This window comes from Medicago sativa, chromosome 1, assembly GCF_051527215.1.
Source record: "Medicago sativa cultivar Bolivia chromosome 1, Bolivia_mono, whole genome shotgun sequence".
NCBI classification, from domain to species: Eukaryota; Viridiplantae; Streptophyta; class Magnoliopsida; order Fabales; family Fabaceae; genus Medicago; species Medicago sativa.
Window position 1 is genome coordinate 3,871,769 of NC_140749.1, and position 16,978 is coordinate 3,888,746.

The following is a 16,978-nucleotide window of genomic DNA, read 5'->3' on the forward strand; positions in this document are numbered from 1 at the left end:
TTTGGATTGACGGAACAGAACGGAGCGGAGCGGAATGGAATAGAGCGGAACGGAACGGAATGGAATAAATATTCCATTCCATTGTTTGTGTATTATACGACGGAGCGGAACAAATTACTTGTTCCATTGTTTGGAAAGTGAACGGAATGGAATGAGTTAAAACTTTTTTATTCCATTTTTACCCTTGTTTAATAAACAATATTACGTAGAATTAAATCATATTATATTTTTATTAAAAATAATATTTTTACCTTATATAGAATTTCTTCTCTTTTCAGTTATTAACATTAAAATTGAGAGAATATAGTGAATTATAATTTGTTTATTCTTTATTTTACCCTTAATTTAAATTGATAAATACAATATAAAAACAGTAATATTATATAAATTATTTTTTATCAATAAAAAGTAATTTAACTTGCTTAATTATAAAAGCAACTAATAACCTTGTATTCTTTTAGGGTGTGTTTGGGAAGAGGGTTTAGGAGGGGAAGGGAGGGGAGGGCTTACATTGCTTTTTTAATTTAAAGACATTATAAAATGATTTTTAAAAAATTGAATTAACAACATGATAAATGATCATATAATACTTCAAAAACACTTAATTTATCTTAAAAAGACATTTTACATTGTTCGTAATTTAAAAAATAAAAGTGAGCCCTCCCCTCCCTTCCCCTCCTAAACCCTCTTCCCAAACACACCCTTATCTATCAATTTACGTGCATAGATTTTTAACAAACGATAAAGTAGCATTGAAAAATCTTTTGTTTTTAACAAACGAAAAAGTGCATCAATTAAAATCCCCTTAATATTATCCTAAAAATTCCAGTGCCCTTAATTAGTAAAGGCAATTCAATGAACGAGGGTGTTATGTGCAACAAGACAGTGGGGGAAGAGGGTATTATGTGCAGGTCAATGGAAAGATGATAGAGAGCAACGAAAGAGAAATGCGTGATCAGTGAAAAATTAAAAGGATATATTAGTAATAAACTAATTACAATGAGTGATTCCATCCAATACCTCCCAAATTGGAGGGGAAGAAAAGTAAGAGGAGATGACGGAATGGAATGGTATAGATCCCATCATGTTCCATCCCATTCCATCCATTTTTAAAAAAACCAAACAATGGAATATCATTCCATTCCATCCCATCCCATTCCATTCCATCCAAGACCACTAATCCAAACAGAGCCTTAAGGATGAGTTATGTTCAATATTAATATGGAACCAAAGCCTAGCGATCGGACCATCTATCATTTATATACACTCTAAGCTCAATAGAGTTGGATGTGAAATGATGTATTGGGAAAAACACAAATCAATTTTAAATTTTAAGCTAAATATTTTTACAAATCAATTCAATGGAACCTCTAATAACAAAAATCCAATAAGAACCTTTTTGATGTTTCTCCCTTTAACAGTGTAAGACATGGAAATTGGTCAAGTACGAGGTTCACCGATTTGTCTCCGCCATGGACATAGACATGTTCACAGAAATGTTCGTATCTCACTGTCAACAACAACAACAACAACACCAACGTTATTATCAACAAAATCTGAAAACAGCATGTTTATTCTAGGATTGGGATTTGTGGGCCAAACTCTTGCACGCAAACTTCAAAACCAAGGATGGTTAGATAACATCATTCTACTAATTCTCTTTCTTTGTTTCATTGTTCTTAAAAAGTTCATATTTTTCTTATTGGGTTGGTCATTTTTGGTAGGGTTGTATCTGGGACTTGTACAACACTTGTAAAGAAGAAGAAGCTTGAGGATATGGGCTTTCATGTTCACCTTTTTGATGCAAACCACCCTGAGTGAGTCAAATTAAGTGCTTATAGCTCTTATGTGCTTATCTATAAGTTATTAGTATACAACAAAAGTTGAAACTGTTTTCGTATAAGCTATAAGTTGTTTTCATATACTATCCCGGGGAGTTTATGGAATAAGCTGAGAACAACTTATATACATGTCATAAGTTCTCAAAAACAGTCTCTCAAGAACTTATGTCTCAGTAGATTAGCTCAAATAAGCTAATTCAAACAGGGCCTAGAGGCCCATGTTGAGGATTATAATGGACCTTGTTTTTTTATTCATTGATGTTGTTGAGTGGTAATATTAAGCATTTACTCCAGAACATCGAAATATTAACATTAACACTGATAATAATTTGAGGAAATAGAATGATTGAATGTAACCGCACGTGTCAGTATCAAACTCTGACTGGTGTCTTAAATCTGAAGTGTCGGTGCTACATTATGTTGTCATTATTGGAAAAACCAAGTTCCACAAAGATTAAAGACAAGGCCTAATTAGAGTTTATAAAGAGTGACACCCCTCACCTTACAAGCCGGTTTTGAAAGGATGAATTAAATCCAATATAAAAACCTAATAATCATACATGCCATGAAAAATACTTGTTTCCTTCAAAAAAATGAAAAATACTTGTTAGATAACATAACAAGGTTTCTTAATTTTATGATATTCAAAGGAATGCATGCAAATTTACCGATAATAAGTTTTTTTGAACAAGTTTACCAATAATAAGTTGTAGTTTGGTAAACACCATTTTGATATTATTTCTTTCATTGTTTTTTTTTTTTCTTTTTTTGATTTGCCATAAAACAGATAATTATTTTGCAGCCTGAGTATCCTACAACAACTGAGAAATTATACTCACTTTCTTGTTTCAGTCCCCCCTGTTGTGGGCATTGGTGATCCGGTATGAACTTGTTATAACAACTCATGCGTTACCATTGCTGAATATATTTTGTATTCTTGGATAATTTCTTTCAACTTTCGCTTTTCACTTACGTATTTGAATGATCCGTAGATGCTTCAGCATGAAGAACTTATAAGAAGCTCTTTAGTCAATGGGGATCTTAAGTGGCTCAGTTACTTGTCTTCAACTAGTAAGTCTTCAATGAAATTAGTAATGAGTTTAATGTCACTGTTTTTGTTCATGGACAGAAATGGAATAACGGTCTGTTTTGGACTTTTACCTTGTTCTTTTCCTCACAAAAAGTGAATTATTGCATAAATTTTGATAAGATATTTTAGCTGGTCAAAGCAAGTAAACTTTGATAGTTGGAAGACAATTTTTTATTTTTTTTTGTTTGTTCATACAATGATTCTTGCTGCTGGTAGATGGTTGAAAATTCTACACTCTCGTAACAATTCTATAGTCAGACATTATAAGCTACATCCTTTAAGTCAGAAGGAGTTACTTAAAAGTTAAGTTTTGTGATAAACTCACGAGGAACCACACATTCTGATGTACATTTTTTCTGTTAAGTTGCTCACGCAAGGAACTTACGGTTTTCTCAACTGTTTAATCCTGCTTTATGGCCTTTTTTATTTGGATTCCCATGGATTCCAACTGCGTAAATAACACAGCACCAAGTAACTTTTCCAAAATTAGAGTTATGTTAATTATCTCCAAACTGTGTTTCCAGGGGTAAATAAAGTTAATCCGTCAATAACAGTCATAAGCTTAATTGTTTGTTCCAAAAACAAACAATAGTTTGACCATTAAGTTATTAAATTCCGCGTATTGGCTTAAGGTTTGTTAGATTACTTTTATAGCTATATTAAGAAAGATTTTGTCTTGTTAATAAAAATGAATAACAGACATATTGCAAAGATAAAAAAGCTAGTATATTTTGCATATAAACAAAGATACTTAGATAAGATTTGATAGATGATATGCTTTGGAGTTTCAAGAATCAGGTCTGTACAACTACAAGTCATGTGCTGCTGCTGCTTGCTTAGACATGGAAAAATGTCCAGAAATTAACAAACATTTTCTGTCTTGCTTGCAGGTGTTTATGGAGATTGTGATGGTGAATTGGTAGATGAGGAGTAAGATAGTGTAACGAAAGAAAACAATTGTTTTCTTCCAAAATTTCTGAAACTACTCCGTTAGTTGGCTCTTATTGTGTATGTTCGTTATGTGGCAGTTATCCTACAAATCCAGGAAATGAGTCCGCTAAATTAAGGTTAACTTCTGAACAAGGCTGGTCAAATTTGGCTCACCATATCGGGCTCTCACCACTACTATTTCGATTGGGAGGTATCTATGGCCCTGGTAGAAGGTACTTACCTTTTTTGTTTTAACTTATCTTCCAAGTCATGTTTCTATAAGATGAATTCAAGCTTGTCATTCCAAGGATATGCCATTCTAATAAGTGAAATAGCGTATGATATGAGACAGTAGCTATTATCAGGGATTTAAATTGTAAAATTGCGGTTATGGTTACATGGTTTGTCTCTCTGTCATTTACCTGTCGTTTTTAGTATTTTATATTCATCTGGCATAAACAGTTCTTTTGTTTTAGTGCGGTCGATACAATAATCAAGCAGAAGCCCTTGTCAGAAGGTCAGAAGAGGAGAAAACATCGAAAATTTACGTCTAGAGTTCATGTTGATGATATCTGTCAGGCACTTATGGCTACTATTGATGCACCTTCTTCCTCCAGGTGAATTTCCATTATAAGAAGAGTTTTATTGATGTATGTATGTGCTCCTCCCACAATTAATAACCAACCAACTAACTGTCCCCTTCTCAACTTTCCTTTTCTCTCTATTTATAACAATCTAACTAACTATTAATAGCTTATTACATGGCCAGCTCTCAACTAAGAACTAATAATGCCCAAATAATTGGCTTGGTCCACTTACCCTTAGGTCCACCCTGCCTTTTCCTGTCTTAAATCCTCCTTTTTGAATATATTGACATATGTCACAATTTTCTGAACAAACTAGAAAAAAGTTTCCAACAGTAAAGCAAACAGGTAGGTTCAGTCTGAAGTAGTTAGAACTAGAAGGTCTATTACCGTTACAATGAACTGTCTGCATGGCTGAAATTACCTAGATCTTTAATATCAAATTTGTTTCAATGCGTTCACCATGCGTATTGGAAAGGATAAAACTCAGATGCAATTCTGTACTAACTGTTCATACTGTCCTACACTTTAAATGCAAATATAACTGTTAAAAACTAGATTAACAGGTGCCTGCATGTGTATTTCTAAAATGAAAATAACTGCCTTTTTGTATGTTGCAAGTACCAACAGTAGTTAAGGAACTTCATTTAAACTTTACCTATTGAAAATTCTTTTTTTGTAACTATCAAAATTAAAAAGTGTACAATATAAAACAGATGAAGGGTTTGCTACATGTAGGATATTTTGCACATAGAGCAACAACAATTGTAAATACACGTGAAAGAAGCTGAACTGACGTTGCTATCAACAAATTCAGATCTTAAATTGTAGATTTATTAGAATTCCTTCATCGTGAACATGCAAACTGTAATAACTGTTATCCTCACCATTTCGGAATTTATATTGACAGTACTGGGTGGTATGTGCCACTGCTAATAAAGGCATGTTTGTTTTGATAAAATGACACTATTACTTTTACTTTTTATATTTAATTATAAAATTATTGTATTGTTTGAAGTTTGAACATGATAATGATTAATGAAACAACTATTTTTTTTTTTCTTCTGTAAAATCTGAAAACAGATAACATAGTAAAAAACAAATGAAAACATAAAAATGTTTTCACATACAGAACAGACTCTAATATTTCCTATCTTCATCTCCATCCTTTGTAGAAAATGAATTGCTTACTATCAGAGTTCTAATAAACAAAATAGTTGACAAATGACTTTAGTTGCTGATTGCAGTCTTGAACGTGATTTTCAGGGTAGTTTACAATATTGTCGATGATGATCCAGCTCCAAGGGAAGAAGTATTTGAATATGCAAGGAAATTGGTGGAGAAAAAGTGGCCAGGCTTGAACTTGCGACATCTGGAGCAGAAAGACCTGTCAATTGTAAAAACAAGAAATGCAAGGGGTGAAAAGAGAGTGTCTAATGCCTTGATGAAGAAGGAACTTGGGGTGCAACTACTTTACCCTGATTACAGATCTGGTTTGCAGAGTATAATTGACCAGATAGAAAGCCCTTTTATTTGTGATTGATCATATTTTGATATTGTGACTTCAATATTTTGATGTCATGTACAACATTCTTTGATATTTATGTGTATTTTTAAAATGCGTGTAAATCTTAGAAAAGAAAAAGTAAGATAAAGATAAGCATATATGATGCCACTCTGTATTTTAATGTTCAAATAACAAAACTCTTCTCGATTAAGGTCGCATAATCATCCTACCAACTAATTCATTTGGATGTCCATTATTATGTTTTATATCACATCATGTTTGTTTGAGTCACATTGGGAAAATGCCGTTGTAATTTATATTGCAGAACAATTCAAATTTAAAAACGGTAGCATAATTTGTTCTACCTAATTGGAAACTGTGATAGTTCATTGACTCTTCACAAACACTGTGGCTGGTGTTAATATAAGATAGATCCTGCGTTAAAGTTGAAAACATCATTCAAGAAAAGAGAAGTGATATCAATACATATTAAAAAGTGTGTTGCTAACATAATTATTCAAATAAATCGATGGTTCAAAAGCACAAATCATGCGATAAATTAGCATATTTCCAAGTAAACGAACACTTATTCCCCTTTCCACCCATACAAAAGAGAGTCCAGGTCTGCTCCAGTTGGTATGCCCTCCAGTTTCCCAGTTAGGTGCGTATTTAGACACATAAAAGTCAGATACACCGTATAAAATACTCAGATGTGTGCGGTGTTAGAAGCAAGGAGAGAAGAAAGATAATATAAAAATAAAAAAATCGTATATACACACGTGTTGATGTCGGTTTGTGTCTGAGAAATATTTCCAAATGAAAAAACCTACTGCATAACTACTAGGCATTTCGTAAGCACGTTTTACTTGGCAGTAAAAAAGTCACTACTCACTAGCTTTCATGCTAAATTCAGAAGCATCAGAGGTGAGCCAACATTTATCATTTGCAACATTCACTGTTCCTGTGACAAATGACAATCATCAGATTCGTTCTACTCCCTTTTCACTTGTGACCGAACTGGCACAATTCTGTCATTTTATCAAAACCTAAGAGATCAATTTTTTTTCCTCTATTTAACAAAAGGAAGCAATCAACATATTTAAGTTTTAGGCATCGTTGCAAGAGACATTTCAATTGCTCTAAGGGGAGGGGGGTGTAATTTTCCCATAAATTTAAAACGATTTCAAATTGTCACTAAAGTTAGACCACATCTAGTGAATTCAGAAACCCCCAAAAGAAAAAGAAAATATTAAATACTAAATTGATGGTGTTATACTACTTTGATTAGAAAGAGGCTAATTCTTACAGCAAATATGGAACTCAATTTTTTCTATATCTTGGCCAAATGCCTTTCTTCTTAGGAGAATCATTCTCAGACAGAGATCGCTTCCACTTTGACCCAAGTGAAAAGTGCTTCCTCGAAAAGGGCTTTCCAACAGAGCTCCTCGTACTTGAGCTAGCCTCACTCTTTGAAACCTTTCCTTTCAATTCAATATCTTCTTGGCGATCAAACACATCAGAACCACCATCAAGATAGCTATCAACAACACGCTTTCTGGATATCTTGAGGTTCTTGGCCTTCATCTCTGCTTCAGCCCAAAAACCTTTTCTGGAACCCTTCGAAGAGTGCTTATCGTCAACCATACAGATTGGACACGGTGGATCATACTTATCTGCATCATCAGTCAAAGGCTCTAAGCACTCTGCATGAAATACATGCTTGCATGCTAGTATAGCAACAGATGAGAGATCAATGTTGGCAATAAACTTCTGGTTGATCCCTGCTGATTTGTCACACAAAGGCCTCATGCAAATCCCACAAGATTGTAGATCCATGGAAGATGAATTTGACAACCTGCTACTGGATGCACTTATCTTGCGACGACCCGAGCCAAAACACTCACTGTCAAACGACCACCTTCCTCTTTGTGAGGAGGACACCAGCTCAGAAAAGGTGTGCACTGACCAGCGATCGGACGATCCACATTGGGATCCAGCTTCAACTTCATTGCTGTAAGTGGAGAGTACAAACGATGCCCTTCCTTCAAAAGTTGAGCTGTCTGGTGATTTTAGATACATGATCATCTGATTATCAGAAAGCTGTCCCAAAGAACGATGCGCCCATCTTGTTGGGGTAGAGTTGGAGTGATGATGATGATCACAACTAGATGATGGACCTGCTGTAGGTGTTGGGAAAATTGAAGGTAGTGAAAATGAATGATTTGGTATTGAAGACTCTCCTGGATCCTTCACCTAAACAAAAACAACAACTGTGAGTCTAAGTACTATAGTACAAAGCCTAAAAATAACACTATGCAATATAACTTTTATAGTCCCAAATCAGTTGATCAAAACTAACCACTGTTGAAAAATAGCTTGACATTGACAGATCTGCAAAGAGCACATAGAGGAAGAAAAAAAAAGAAAAATCAATGGCAAACATGAAAACAGCAACCAAGGAACAAAAGTGCATAAAAACAGCATTTTGAACAGATAAACAATGTCTAGGACCATTCAATAAAATAAACCAAGTTCAAAAATCTTATACTAGATGGGAAATAGCAAAAGAAAAGGACACAAACAAAGAAACACGTGATATAAAGAAGAAACGTAAGATCGAGATCAGATGCACATAAGTGTAGAACAGCAGAGTTTTCATTTTTCATAAGATATCTATAAACCTAACCAATTATGACATAAACATACATTCTTGTTATTTACTTAATGTCTTGTATTAACTCTTGTTGCCTTGGTATAAATATTGGTTAGCTTTAATCTTTGGATAAGCATACTTTAAGGGCTTTGATGATTTAATGACAAGGTCTGCTAAGGGTAACCGAGGAGTATTCTCAAGGGATAATTGCTGTCCAGAAAATGTTTTCACAAACAGGATTGAATTCCAACTGTTTTAATTGTTGTATCCCCCTAACCTCTAACTCAGACCCACCAAACATTATGTTATGGGTTGCTGAAATACAAAAATAAGACAAGATCCTAAAAGTCTATTCCCATAGGACTATAGAAGCAAATATAGAGATATTCAGTTAAGGAGAGAAAATGTGTTCTGATTGAAGGGGGGGCCAACCAACGGGGTTCACGTAAGGATCATTTTATCTTTCTGTTTTTGAGCATGAGTTTCCTCCAAAGCTGGGAGCTCTGGCTGTGATTTTCTTTTGTAATCAACACACTTCAGTTCCTATAGTAATATAATCAACTATCCTTGTGGTGGAAGACAAAATAATAGAAGTTTAGAGTTTAGCATTTACCGGAAGAAGGTGTCATTATATTCTCAGCCATTGCCTCGTCGACAGAGGACTTCATCGAACGCCCTTGACTATCCCGTCGAAAGCTCCATGATGGTGATTGTGTTACATCTCTATCCAAACTCTCACCTCCAATACTTTTAGTGACATTATGATTCTTTGCCGGAACACAACAAGCTGAACCCATGATACCTGCAGTGCAGACATGCAAAATAGTCAATATATAGAAAATTGCTATTCAAGGCATGCTTATAAATAAAATAAAAATCCAATAAATAGTAGATATATAGAAAAATACTGTCAGAATCAAAGAATCAAGTCCTAAGATTTATTTATTAGGATTAGCATTAGCAAATCATATCAACCAGTATTTCTTGCTCCAGGAAATTACAATAGAAAAGTCAAAAGCAAACCTTAATTTCCAGCAACGAGAAACTGTAATCCTACTTCCTCCTGAAGAACAAACGAAAAGGCCATAAGATTAAATTGAGATTTCAAATCAGTAAACAAGCATTAGAAAACATTCAGATTCCAAAACTCTAAATAAACAAGCACACTCTAATGCTCCTGATTTCAATGCCCTTACGGAGCTAGTTTTAATGCGCATGCCCTTATAATATTCAACTATCAACAAACATTTCTAATAATTGCATACAACAATCATAAATTAAGGGTCTGTTTGGATAAAAAACTTGTTTGCAAATTATAGCACAAGCGCTTAACAAGATACACACTTATGTATAAGCTATTTCTATACCGAAAGATAAAATAAAGTTAATTGTTCGTATAAGCTATAAGTTGTTTTCATAAGCGATCTTGGAAAACTTATGAAAATAGGTTAAAAAAAAGGTCATAAAATAAGTTGTGTTCACAAGTTCCTGAAACAGTCTCACAAAACTTATATCAATAGATAAACTCAAATAGGCCAATCGAAACAGGCCCTAAATACCGTGAACACGAAGGCTTTCAAAAACTGAAAAAAACTGAGTTTTTTAATATAAATCTCAATTGATAAGTAAAATCACACAAAAGATTCATCAATTTAGAAAATTACTATAAAACAAGTTCGAACACAAGATTTCCATATACGTGACACGATGCACTAATTACAAGCCAATGCCAATACATGTTACTAATTGTATATTCTGATCAAAAGTGAGTTTGACAAAATCACAGTACCACCAGTAAATTTGTTAAAACTCCAATCAAAGTTTAGCTTCTGCTAAAATCACATTAATTCTGTCAATCTCTACATCAATCCAAATTCCAAACATACAGTAAATAGTGAATCAAATACAACATGATTTAACGTCATGAAGGTAAAATAATTAAACCATAAATAATGAACAATACTAATAATTACTAATTCAGTTCATTTTGCAAAATATAATCATCATAAACAACAACAATAATAACAATAATAAATTGCAGCTAGGGTTTGGAAACATAGTGAAAAGAAGCAGAGTTAATGCATATACGATTGATTAATAAGAGAATAAAGAAATGTGAATCTTACTTAGAAGATAGAAATTGAAACAGTGAAGAAGAAAGGGAGTGTGATTGATTGATTTATATAGAAGAACGCGTGTGTGCGTGGATGGTGGTGAAGGAAAGTGAAGAACCAGAAACCGTTATAACGCTGTTTATCTCCGTCATTTCTTCTTCTATGCGTCTTCTTCTTCTTCTTCGCTTTCTTTCCTTTTTTACTCTAAATTTTTAATTACAATGCTCCGAAATTTTTTACTCTGTTAATTAATTTTTAATTAGATAGTTTAATTATGTATATAATTAATTGATACGCTCCCAAAATTGTACAAACTCGAGTTTTCTTTTGCTTCTCCTTCGCTCTTTGCCCCTTTTTCTTTCCTTTTTTACTCTTTTCATTTTAATTCAATAGTTTAATTATGGATATAATTGATAGATGTTCCACAATTGTTTATACTCTTTTTATTGTAATTAAATTGTTTAATTATAGATATGGTACTAATTGATATGCTCCAAAGTTTTTTTACTCTTTTAATGTTAATCAAATATTTAAATTTTGGATATGCTTCCATTGTGAAATCATATGTAGTTGGTAGATAGTGTGTCCTCGTGAGCTTACCTCTGTTGGTAGGGATAGTGCATGGTAATACGTAAGGTCCGGGGATCAAACCCCAACCAGCACAAAAAAAAATAGTGTATTTTTTTGTTATTAATTGTGTATGACCCAGCCAGCACAAAAAAAAAATAGTGTATTTTTTTGTTATTAATTGTGTATGAAAATTAATATCTACTCTTTTTTTGTTGTTTTTTCTAGCGAATACTCATTTTGATGCTCATAATTCTCCCGCGGTCTAATTTTATTACTATAAAAAATAGTACCTTGTCCCTTGTATACTTATAAATAAATGTGGATAAATTAGTCCCTTGCCACCATGAGTCAAAGACTAATTTATCCATTATATAAAATTGTCATGAACTAATTTAGTATTATTTTTTGTCAAGTACTAGATTAAACCAAAAAAAAATGTAAGGGATCAAAGTAGGCATTATTAAAAAAAATTAACGATGAAACTCACATAACGAATATTGAAAGAAAATTGTATGTTCGGAATCGCACCCCATCATATTAAATATATCTGCAATATTTTACTATGTGTGCTTATGGGGATTAAATATTAATCTCTTTCAATTTTTTTTTTTTGAGCAATTCAAATTTTATTTAATAATTAATTTTTTTAAAGATTCTAATATTTAAATGTTTTTTTTTCAAAATAAAAATATTTGCATGTTATGCTGAATTATATAAGCAGATTAACGGGATTTTGTGCTTTATTTTCCAACACATGGACCGCACTATAGGCTGTCACATGTAGGCAAATCTCCATTCATTCCTTTTCTAATAATTTTTAGGTAAGTACACTTTGTTTACATTTTATTTTATCTAAAGTACACATTATTTAAATGGGATCAACTGGCAAACTTTATTTCAAGTGAAATCACATGTTTTTGTTTTACACTAGGTATATTCACTTACCCAGATAATCGTAAAGATCAATAATTTGAGTCGGTCAAGATCAAAATATGTGACAAAGTTTTTTCTTAAAAAAATTAATGCTACTGTAATTTCAAGACTAAACTAAAAAACATGACCTCTAGTTAACCTAAAGAAACTCAAATCATCATTTCTAAGTGCTCTTGCTAATAAAATCACATGGTTATTCTCTCAAAAAAACTATGATTGAGCCTTCATATATTTATATCGTTTAGTTTTTGATATTTTACTAAAATTGATTTGTAATTATATTATTGAATGTATCATTTTAGGAAGTACAATAATTGAAAGGATGAGAATCATCCATTGATTCTTCAACTCTGACCATTGAGTCATTGACTACCTACTCATGCTTCCATTTGTTGTCAGTTTGTAATATGGTCTCACTACGACTATTGACCTAAACCGCTTACCAAAACATCTTCATTCATTAATGTTTTATATGCAGCAATAATTCTAATATATGGAGAATGGACCACTCTCACAAATGAAATTATGAAAATGACATGACCTTAGTCACATAAATTTACCAAACCAACTAGGGTTAGTCAACCTTTTTATTTTAGAATCTAATAAATCATGAAGGTTGCCGACTTGATGCAACCTGAATTGCAATTTTCCACTTAGGAAAAATGTTTTGATTCTGACTATTTAATACTATACTTTTTTTTTTGGTAACAATTTAATACTATACTTTAGTGATGAGTCAAAAAATAATCTTTTGACAAAAAAATAATGAATATTAAAGATATGCATCCACCCAAAATAAAATAAAATCCAACCAAATGTTACTTATTGTTCCGATCTCAAGTCTAAACACATCATTTTTGAGCTATTTTCTGTTTTGGATCTTGTGAAAGCACTCGTGATTTTGTCTTTTGTAAAAGATATCTCATTGAATTGAGAAGTGTAGGTGTTGTATATGAACTACCCATTCCCTTTATAAAAGAGATGATCTCATATGAACTTCCATGTAACATTCTCCAAATGAAGTGAGTATGAAGAGGGATGGTTTTTAGTTCAAGATTTTAGTCAACACTAGATTTTCACTCCCCATACTGGACTGATTTGAGTTGACAACTTCATTTTTATACAACACATTCCACCCTTTTTCTTTGCAATTGCACAAAGCATCCAAAGTTTAAAGTGAAAATTTTATTTCAAAAATTGTACATCGTACATTAAACACATTGGAAATAAAAGAATTTTTTTTTTTACATAAAATTAGTGCTGGTAAATAATGGCATTCTGATGACCACTGAGGTGGTTTCAGTGGTTTAAAACCCATTATAAGGCAATCTAAAAACCACTTCGGTGGAAATCATAATGGCAATATCTATCTATCTATATCTATATCTATCTATCTATATCTATATCTATATCTATCTATATCTATATCTATATCTATATTATATACAATTGAGAATGAATTACCATGACTAAATTTAAATGCTTTTCTTCTCTTGGCCATCCACCTATGCATTTTGCCACGTGACACTTAATCAAAAGCTTATTTCAATTTAACTTACATCCAACATTTTCATTAGACCTTAAAGGATCATTGCCTCATTCTAATTTTGACCAAAAAAAAAAGTATAAAAGGAAAAAATCATAAAAGACATTAATTTAGACAAAACTAAATAAATCAATCATTTTTTTTTTCACAAAACAATATTGAAATTGTTTGAATGACATTAAACGAAAATTAAATCATCATTGCTTTTTTTTCAATGGAAATCAAATCCTAATAATTTTGGGATAATTTAGGATTCAAAGGAATTTTGCTGTGACATTCAGGTTCCTTCCTATTTACACAAATTCCAAATCCGTCGCCGTCATCATGTAGATCAAATGGATGGTGGTGCGACGAGTGTCTCAGTCCTCCGCACCACCGTACCTTTCCGACGTGCGGTTGCTCTTTGTCGTCGTAAAGGTTGGTTTGTGTTTTTGGTGTTTTTTATTTGTTTCGTTTGGCTGAGACGTTGGTGGGTTTTGTGGTGTGTCGTTGGATGCTTGCCGGTGGTTGTTTGGTTTTCGTGGGTCTCATACTATTTGATTTACTTTCTCTCTTGGTTGTGGTGGAGGTTATGTTTCCTCGCAACATAGGTGGTGATGGATCGGTCACGATGGTGGTGATGGATCATATCTAGGTTCGCTTATGAACTTATATGGTTTCGATGGATCTTTGGTTGTGTTGGTTTGTGGTACTTCATGGTGGTTTTCTTGGTGGTGCTGATTTTGGGTCTTTTGTGGCGGGGCTCGTGGTGGTTTTTAGTGGTGATGCTTGTGGTGGTTTTGGGTGGTGTTGCGCGCTTGGTGGCTGGTGTTGCTTTTAGGTGAGGGTTAATGGTGATTTTTGTGGTGGTCAATGGTAGCTTTGGTGACGGTGGTGGTAATGGTGTTGATTTTTGTGGTGTTGTTTGGTGATGGTACAAGGATTTTTGGTTGGCTTTTGCGGTTTTTTATAAGGTGTGTTTGGGTGAAGGTGCTTAGGAGAGCTAATGGTGGTGTTATGGGTTTTTTTCCCGTCTGTTTTTCAAAGGTTGTTGGTTGTGGTGTAGGTTTTTAAGTTGGTGTTCAGCGGTTGTGTGCGAGCATCAGAATGTGGGTGGTAGAAGTTGTTTTTGTGGCAGTTGTGACGATGCTTGAGTATTTTGTTTATGTTGTTTCGTTGATCGTGGTATTAACTTTGTTTTGGTGTTTCTATTTATTGATTTCGGAGATAGCCCTTTGTTAGGAGGTGTTTCCTATAGGTTTTTGGATTTTTCTTTATTTTCACGGGTGAATGGGTTTTTCATTGGGGGTTTCCCATCATCCTTTGTTTATTGCTACTGTAAGACTCCTAGCCTAGCACTCCTTGTGCTGGTTAAGATTCATTGCTATCTTAATAAATTCCATTTTAGCTTTTTCAAAAAAAAAAAAATTAGGATTCAAAATTTATATCTTTCCGGTTTGACCATTGCAATATAAAATTGATACTACATGCACCAAAATGATTAGACCGCATTAGAATTACATATTTGACATATAGAATTTGAATTTAAAATTATATTTTTTTCAAATTGATTTAGGTTTTAGTTTAATAAAAGACGTTCTTCAAAAAAAAAGTTTAATAAAAGACGTATTATATTAGAGTTTTTTTAAAAAAAATAGTGGTATGCCATATTTCGATAATTTAATAAAATAATTATTTTATTTCAAAAAAAAAACAATTTATTTGTATACAAAAGGGAAAACAAATTACTTTACCATAATCGTTTCCAAAAATAAAAAAAATTACTTTACCATAAATATGCTTAATTTGGTACGCTAGAAATTTGAATTTAAAATGGTACTCAATCAAAAATGACATACTATAAAAATTAGAATTGACTTTTAAATGTTTACACATTTAGCTTGCCTATTAATACACATTAATTTCTATAATAACGTTTTAAATATATTTTCCTTAAAAACTTAAAACTGCTCGAAATTTTTGCACTGATTTGTAAGTGTTAGGTGCGTCCTATTGACCATTTTGTCTTATAAATATGTAACATGCAATGTGACACACAATCTTGCATTTCACCATCTCAATAGAAAATTGTTGTTTTTTGACTACCATTTTGTCTTATAAATATGTAACATGCAATGTGACACACAATCTTGCATTTCACCATCTCAATAGAAAATTGTTGTTTTTTGACTTTTGATTAGCATGTTATCACAGTGTGTTATTAGTGTGCTTTATATCAAAGTATTCTTCCTTCCTTAAAAAAAAATCAAAACAATCTAATTGGTAGGCAATATATTTATGGGTGATTTCCCTTCAAAAAAATTCTACTTATTTGTCTCTATACAATTGATCAATCTAATTTCATTTGGGTCTTTTGGTTATCAAAGATGCTTATAATAATTGAGATGTGTAATATAATGATATTTGTGTATTGAGCTTTTGTTTCTTTGCGATGTTTATGTGTTTTTTATTTTTATTTCATTGTTTTTCTATATTATATTTTGTAATTTTGTAATACGGGTATCTACAAATATGTGTAACTATTTTCAAATTTAAAATAATCGCAAATTGTCCACATAAATTTTGTAATACGGGTATCTACAAATATGTGTAACACATGAATTAGGAAAATTAGGAAGATAAGCCTCTTAAAAAAATGAAATAGGGAAATAATATAATAATTATTGTCCAATAAATTATTTTAATAAAAAATATTACGTCATAATTGAGTTGGTTTGAAAATAGAATAGTAATATACACGGGTTATACCAATTTCGAATTTCAAAAGTGAGATTTAATAGTAATAGCTCCAATTTTTTTCTTCTCTAAGAGAAAAGCTCTAATTTCATTCAAAACATTTAGACCAAAACTCTATTATAAATATGATAACAAATTCATTGTTTTCATTCACAACGTTAAACCCGCAACTATATGTATTACATGTGAGCAATTTCACATTTCTTTCTTCATGTTATCAATTTCTTTTTCTTTTTTTAATTGATAATATGTATTTCTTTGTAATATTATGTAACAATTATCGTATGTAACATTAGTAGTACAAGTTTATTGAACAGAAGAAAATGCTCTTTTTTGTTCATATTTTGTCTTTTATTTTCTTCCGGGAGATTTTTGTAATTACGCACATGCATTTCGTAAAGGTGTTTATGGTCTCCTACAAAATGATTGAATGTAAAAACATTCAAATCATTATCAAATGAAAGTATAAGAGAT

The 16,978-nt window shown here is 32.3% G+C and overlaps 2 protein-coding genes across 2 annotated transcripts; one reads left to right on the forward strand and one right to left on the reverse strand.

Moving 5' to 3' along the window:
- Positions 1 to 1,252: 1,252 nt before the first annotated feature.
- On the forward strand, positions 1,253 to 6,205 carry LOC146951835 (NAD(P)-binding Rossmann-fold superfamily protein). Its single transcript, XM_085755295.1, has 8 exons — positions 1,253 to 1,632; positions 1,725 to 1,817; positions 2,644 to 2,722; positions 2,834 to 2,912; positions 3,822 to 3,861; positions 3,960 to 4,094; positions 4,338 to 4,478; positions 5,712 to 6,205. Exons 1-8 carry the CDS (start codon positions 1,430 to 1,432, stop codon positions 5,986 to 5,988), a joined length of 1,047 nt encoding a protein of 348 aa, XP_085611421.1. The 5' UTR covers positions 1,253 to 1,429; the 3' UTR covers positions 5,989 to 6,205.
- An 881-nt stretch (positions 6,206 to 7,086) lies between these two features.
- Positions 7,087 to 10,908, reverse strand: LOC146951836 (uncharacterized). Its single transcript, XM_085755283.1, has 5 exons — positions 10,732 to 10,908; positions 9,629 to 9,668; positions 9,219 to 9,407; positions 8,312 to 8,343; positions 7,087 to 8,205 (listed from the first exon to the last, which is right to left on the reverse strand). Exons 3-5 carry the CDS (start codon positions 9,400 to 9,402, stop codon positions 7,273 to 7,275), a joined length of 1,149 nt encoding a protein of 382 aa, XP_085611409.1. The 5' UTR covers positions 9,403 to 9,407; positions 9,629 to 9,668; positions 10,732 to 10,908; the 3' UTR covers positions 7,087 to 7,272.
- Positions 10,909 to 16,978: the final 6,070 nt, after the last annotated feature.

Bases quoted from the DNA above. Each gene is read 5' to 3' on its own strand.
- LOC146951835 (XM_085755295.1), top strand. From the start codon at position 1,430: ATGGAAATTGGTCAAGTACGAGGTTCACCGATTTGTCTCCGCCATGGA. The intron at 1,818-2,643 runs GTGAGTCAAATT...ATTATTTTGCAG, and splicing joins TTTGATGCAAACCACCCTGA to CCTGAGTATCCTACAACAAC. The intron at 2,723-2,833 runs GTATGAACTTGT...AATGATCCGTAG, and splicing joins TTGTGGGCATTGGTGATCCG to ATGCTTCAGCATGAAGAACT.
- LOC146951836 (XM_085755283.1), bottom strand. From the start codon at position 9,402: ATGGGTTCAGCTTGTTGTGTTCCGGCAAAGAATCATAATGTCACTAAA. The intron at 8,344-9,218 runs GTAAATGCTAAA...TGCTCTTTGCAG, and splicing joins TATAATGACACCTTCTTCCG to ATCTGTCAATGTCAAGCTAT. The intron at 8,206-8,311 runs GTTAGTTTTGAT...GTTTTTGTTTAG, and splicing joins CAAGCTATTTTTCAACAGTG to GTGAAGGATCCAGGAGAGTC.